The sequence below is a fragment of the Montipora capricornis genome, chromosome 3 (assembly GCF_036669925.1).
Source record: "Montipora capricornis isolate CH-2021 chromosome 3, ASM3666992v2, whole genome shotgun sequence".
In the NCBI taxonomy this organism is placed as follows: Eukaryota; Metazoa; Cnidaria; class Anthozoa; order Scleractinia; family Acroporidae; genus Montipora; species Montipora capricornis.
Genome location: NC_090885.1, coordinates 38,873,722 through 38,880,158, shown reverse-complemented (window position 1 = coordinate 38,880,158; position 6,437 = coordinate 38,873,722). Strand labels below are relative to the sequence as shown.

General features: G+C 40.5%; 1 protein-coding gene across 1 annotated transcript; it reads right to left on the bottom strand.

Annotated features, from left to right (window-relative positions):
* Positions 1-2,411: 2,411 nt before the first annotated feature.
* LOC138043085 (potassium voltage-gated channel protein Shal-like) lies at positions 2,412-6,437 on the bottom strand. The gene is made up of 3 exons (XM_068889204.1): positions 5,101-6,437; positions 4,450-4,558; positions 2,412-3,155 (listed from the first exon to the last, which is right to left on the bottom strand). Exons 1-3 carry the CDS (start codon positions 6,330-6,332, stop codon positions 2,532-2,534), a joined length of 1,965 nt encoding a protein of 654 aa, XP_068745305.1. The 5' UTR covers positions 6,333-6,437; the 3' UTR covers positions 2,412-2,531.

The window sequence follows — 6,437 nt, the reverse complement described above, 5'->3', positions numbered from 1 at the left end:
ACTTTTTGCAGTTATTTGTACAAAACACTAAGGGTACGTTCGATTGACCGTATTCTGGAATAGGAATACATGGAATAGAAGTTTTTAAATTGTCAAACACCTGCTGAAATGCTATTTTAGACATATCTTTATTACCCTTGTTGCTTCAAAATGCCAGATGTACCGTTTTAAATCATCACTCCACTTATTCTTAATCCGGAATAGGGTCAATCGAACGCGCGAAGGGTGCGTTCGATTGACCGTATTCCGGATTAAGAATAAGTGGAGTGCTGATCGTATAATAAAGATATGTTTACAATAGCATTTTAGAAGGTGTTTGACAATTTTAATGTGAATCTCCATAAAAAGGAAGGATTTCTGACTTCTATTCCATGTATTCTTATTCCGGAATACGGTCAATCGAACGCACCCTAAGTAAACGTTGCGTTTCAGTCGTATTTTTTACTCCATATTCTAATGAAAGGCTTGATAAGGATAACTGAGATTTAAACCCGCTTTACACTAGCACGTAGCTATCATTTTGCGGGCACTTCACGGAAAATTTTTCGTGTGTAAACAACAAACAGAAGGCATGTGCCGATCACATCTTTGGAGGTGTGCACGGCACTCCATTATTGGTACCATGGCGCCACGACATTGGAGTGTCGCTGCAATTTCGTGCGTGGGTACGTTTATGTGGAATGCGAAAGGTTAAAATGACCACGTGATCATTATTTTCCCGCAATTTTCGCGTTTGCCGGTTGGCCTCTGGCCGTTTCTACGTGAAAGTAGGCATTTTCGTTTCTTCTCGTTTTTCCTCTAGATAGCAAGCTGTTTGTGGAAAAACGAACTCCAAAGCCATTTTCCGGTATGCCAAACAAGGAAAAATTATGTTCATTTGGTCATATAGATCGTTAATAAGAAGTTGAATTATAACTGACTCCTTACCGTTATTTTCTTCATGAACTAACGTTGACTCACAAAACAGCTTCATCCGCGGAACTCGTAAAATTTGACAGGTAAGGATTTTCATTTTATATAGCGTCTTTTTCTACAAACAATGTTTAAATACTCGAGGTCCATTCCATTTTGCGTCAAACGGCAATTCGACGTTTGTCGTTTCACCTAAACGTGTTGCTAAATCTCTTGGCTAATATCGTGTTTACTGCTTTGTGATGTTGATCCATATCTGGAGCTAACAGGCCAGAAATGAGCTATATGTAATCATAGGTAGCCCAAGCTCGATATATGAGCAGCTCTTTATATGATGACCTTTGCATTGTTACGTGCGTGACTCGAGCGATTTGCATATTTATAAGGATTTGTATGGGGAAAATAACGATTGTTTCTGTGACCTATGAAAATGTAGCGATTTAAATACAAATCGTCTTACCTTACTTTAGTTGAGTGTTTTTTCCCTCCTGTGTGGTCTTTGAGCCGATTTACGGTCATTCCTGTTAGTTTTAGAGGAACCGGTTCGCTCCTTCTATAATTATATTGGGTTTAGGGTTCTACATTTGTTGAACAGAGTGTTCAAGCGGCTTCAACACCATTCAACATAATTGTCGAAGGGGCAAGGAAAATAACGAAAAACTGTTAACAACTTGAAGATACTTCTGGGTCGTTGTTGAGGTAAAATAAATGGTCGACGAGAACGAGGTCTAAGGAAAATAGTCTTTGGAAAAGGACTGTTTTTGTGTGTCTCGTCCGAAACGGAATTGATCCAAATTGTTGTACGCAAAGCTTTCTCAGTTCTCGGAAGATTTAACAGAGTCATTGAGTGTCAGACGACTTGACAATCGAAAATCGCAAAAATGAATACAACTACCAATACGACATTCGTTTATCTCGAATTCATAGTATTTTCCTTCTTGTTGAGAATTTGACGTCACGTGTTCCATTCTCCCTCGTCATATATACATATCATATATCATACATCTTTATTTACCCTCGGATTTTTAGAGTAGCTTGGTGTAGCTAATATCTCCGAGCATTTACCCTCCCAACCATGATATATAGTACACCACAGAAGACAGACCACAACACCGGGAACTACATGCCCTGCTCTTTGCGACAAGTGCGCGGGTTCTTTTACGTCCCACAGGATTATGAAATTGAAGGGTTGTGAGACGGGACCTCCGGCTTATCGTCCTTATCCGAGAAGACTAGAGAACCTAACCATTTGCAGATGTAATTACAAAGGCAGCACTTTCTCCTCAGTTATTTAAAGACCCTGAGTGTTGGTCCGACCGGAGTTGAACTCCTGGTGGTTGCCTTACGCGGATTTGTGAGCTCGTAAAGCATCTCGCCCTTCAATAAATCGCCATTGAAGTTTGAGGATTTGGTCAATTTTTAAAATTCCTTCGGATAAATATTCCATGAAGCTAGGTTATTTGTGCATGAAACAATTTTAGGGGATGTGTGCAACATTATTTAGATTCCCATGTCTGCTGTAGCCAAACTCCAGAACAATTGTCTTCTGATTCTGTTACAAAGAGTGGTTTTTGTCCGTTTGTCGTTGTTCAAGCGTGAAAACGTTTAAACAATTTGTGTTAAGTGAGATCTCCGAGACTGCGACAGTTTCTTGATGTCTCGACTGTAAGACAATCACCTTTTAAGGACCACTGGCGCTGCAGTTTTCTCGTCGGAATCATTTCTTTTTCTCCGTTGTAGTCAGAAACCCAATCTGACAATGATTTTTCGTCCACGTCATCGCCGCTTGAAGCTGAAACATGAGGAAAAGCTGTGAAATACTTCTTATACGGCAGAGACTGCGTAAAAGTAAATTTGCTTACTCCGCCTGACATAGCACCGGCTGTTTTCCAATTTTGAAGCTTCGTGCGGGTGGCTTCGCTCGGCGTTTTTCGATTCCCATGTATATCCAGGACTCCAGGTTCCTCAATCAAAGGTTCGGTCACTTTATTCCTCAGCTCAATCACACTCCCAAAACTACTGTGAAAACTGCTATTGCTTTCGGATGAAGAATTGGAAGAGTTGCTGAGTTGTACTACCATGGAAGTTGTTTCTGCGTCGACGTACGTTTTTCCTTTTCGCTTCCCATTTGCTCTTGTTGGCTGCTTCGCGCCAGACTTGTGAGCGATTGAAGGAAGAGACACCGCCCACTTGGTAGTGGCGTTAAGTTCTCTAGGCTTTGACTTTTTCCCGAACTCATCCAGCTAGACAAGAAAAAAAGTGCATGGAGAGATCAGTATTGTCAACTGGTTCTGCTAAGCTTATGGCCGTATATTCGCTTAGATAGCACCAAAAGAAAATCATACCGGAACGTCATACTGGCGCGAGTTCACCCTATTTGGGGTACCGCGAAGTGAGAATATCAATCTGGAACGAAATATTGTGACCGGATCATACAAATAAGGTAGGTGTTACTACTCCTTTTGGTAAAATATCCTCTCAGCAGTCTAGTGGAAAGGGTAGCGCATTCTCTATTTTCATCTTATCAAAAAAGTATTTCTTGGCCCATTCTGGACACACAAAGAAAAAAAAACATGTATCGTTTAGAGCATTCCACAGTGGGGTGGGCCGCAAAGAGAGCTCGGTCCCCCAGCGTTCTTGTATGTTCTAGTAAAGGCTCGTTAGTAGACCGATATCTGAGCGAGTAGATAGATTTAGATTTAATAGTAATAAGATCGCTAATATATGTTGGTGCCATACCATAGATGCCTTATAAGTAATGACTAAAACCTTAAAAATTATTCTTAAGTGCACATGCAGCCAGTTTAGTTGAAAAAGCACTGGTGAAATATAATCAAAGAGTGAGGTATTAAAATAAAGCGCACGGCAGTATTTTGAACACGTTATAACTTTGACAGTTGAATTTGTGGCAAACCATATAACAGACTGTTACAATAATCTATTCTACTCGTGACCAATGCATGTATTAATAATTTCGTAGATTCAACTGATAAAAATTTTCTTGTATGCCGAATACCATTTTCAAGAGATCAGGTATGAAACTTTACTAGGACGATCCCCGCTAACCGGTGGTCTTTTCTTGCCTCTGTACTTGCTGACGTTCTTAAGCCGTGTTTTTGTTTACTTACATGCATAAAACAATTGTACACCGATTTGACAGCTGATTTGACACAGTTGCCATGGAGCTGAGCGGCCTAACGCGTAAAACAACTTAAAGTATTTCTCCTCCCCCTGGCTGGGTTTCTCAACAAGCCATCAAAAGTTTACCGATCAGAAGTTATTAAAGGCCTGGCCAAACGCTCGCAACATTTCAACGCAATATTGTTGCGTGATGTTGCGACATGTATTGAATGGACTGGCCAAACGCAGATTTGCAACATGTCGCAACGGGGTGGCCAAATGTACGCAACATGTTGTGCCCAACAATGTTGCAAGATGTTGCGTTGAAATGTTGCGCGCGTTTGGGCAGCCTTTAAATTGCAAAAACACACTAAGACAACTATAGGCTAAAAGAGGTAATGCGGAGCTATTAGTTACCTTTCGTTCAATGATTGGGACTGGAAGCGAGAGAAGCAGGACGCCCATCAGTGCACAGCCTGCTCCAAGCAACTTGCCTCTCACTGTAGTCGGGTAAATGTCGCCATAACTGGAAGATAATTATAACCGAACAGAATTTTAAGTAAATCGATAAATGATCGAAGTCTGTAGCATGAGAGAGGTGATCAACAGGAAACATGCGAATAATGTCAACGTTTTTGTCTATCCTTAAAGCAATATTATGGGGTTTCCTCAAAATCTACAAGCGGTAATCGAAAGCCTGCTTTTTTGCAATAAAGCAATGAAAATTCTTTTATTATAGCTGCTTTCACTCTTTGGAAAATCTTTCAAAACAAGACAGTGAAGTGTCACATGACGCTTGCCATAAACGTAGTTCAACGTCTCTCTTGTCTTACATGTAAAAAGCATAGATGTCAATTAATTTATGTCATTATAAAGTCCAACTTCCTTCTCCTACACCGAATATATACACGGTAACGCGCGTGCACTCGTATAACTGAGTCGGTACAGGGACTAACCCAACCTTTTGCTTCTTCCTCGTAAGAGCACAGAAAAGTAGTTTGTTTACAATAACCCCTTGAAAGCATATAAAAATATAGGTGTTAATCCTTGAAGAGGAATTGATATTACCCCAGAGTTGTCATAGTGACCAAGGTGTACCAAAAAGCTTCTGGTATACTGATAAACTTTGTCTTTTCCTCGTCTTTCTCAAAGTAGTACATCATGGAGGAGAAAGTCACCATTAAGGCCAGAAACGAAAACAGAATTCCTCCAAGCTCTGTCGCCGCACTTTGGACAGATAGTAATAAATTTTGAAACCTCTCTGAGTGTCTTGCTAATTTTGTGACGCGGAAAACCCTGAACATGCGAAGGACTGGAAGGATGAAATCCAACACTGGACTGTTCGACTTTACTGTTCGTTTCAACACACCAATGTAGTAAGGTAGTATTCCCAGTAAGTCGATGACATTTGACATCTTGCGAACAAATTGAAATCGGTTTGGAGCTGAGTAAAGTCGCGCAATATACTCCATTGTAAAAATTCCGACACAAAAAGAATCTATTCCAAAGAATACATTTGGTAGTGTGTCAACATGCCTCACTGATTCAGTTGCCGTGGGAACTGTTTCGGCGATGATAGTTGAGATATTGAGAGCAACAACCGCTCCAAAAAGGTAGCTAAATATGGCCGACACTTTGGAACTTTTGGTGTTGGTCAAGAATTCCCACAATTTTTCTCTCGGTGTCCACAACATATATTCTCTTGCTTGTTTACTTTCAATAGCTTCCATTTCTTTTCTCTTTTTTTCGAGTTCTTCATCTCCCATGATGATATGCTCACAGCAACAATCGGAGACCATATGTTGTGGAATTCCAAAAAAGGTCAACTCATCTAAAACGGCTTCCATACAGGCAGTCGATGTTGAGGACACGTGGAAAGAACCCACGCGATAAAACTCTGCTATATTCTTAAAAATGACGGGATCACGATCGAAAAAATACTCCATCCTCTTTTTGTCGAAGAAGTATTTTTTCCTCTCGCTGCCGAGAAGAGTGTCTGGAAACTTCTCCAAGTTTTTCTTGGCAATTTCGTATTTTGTCCCTCCCACATTCACAACAATCCTGTTGACATTCGTTGCGTTTAAGTTCTGTAGAGACAAAATGCTAGGAGATACCAACATTTGAGCGGAATTTAGAAGAATTCTTCTTATAAGTGGTCCGTGGCGTGTTGCCTTGAGCTTATGTTGTCTTGTCTTTTTCTTAATCTTCATTTTTGCAAGATGGGCTAAGGTCCTCACCAAACACGGACCTTGCTGTAGTTTTTCAAATTCGTGCTTTCGCATTAAATCTTTATGATGCATATCAAAACCCTCCGGTCTGTTTTTACTCAAGAAATTGTTCAGTTCTCATTGAAGCCTTTTCTTGTCGCCTTTTATCGTTGATCTCCTGGCTTTGCGTATACCAAG

Excerpts from the sequence above, each read along its gene's own strand:
- LOC138043085 (XM_068889204.1), bottom strand. The coding sequence starts at position 6,332 with ATGCATCATAAAGATTTAATGCGAAAGCACGAATTTGAAAAACTACAG. Across the intron at positions 4,559-5,100 it reads GTCACTATGACAACTCTGGG|TTATGGCGACATTTACCCGA; the intron begins GTAATATCAATT and ends ATTATCTTCCAG. Across the intron at positions 3,156-4,449 it reads TCCCAATCATTGAACGAAAG|CTGGATGAGTTCGGGAAAAA; the intron begins GTAACTAATAGC and ends TTTCTTGTCTAG.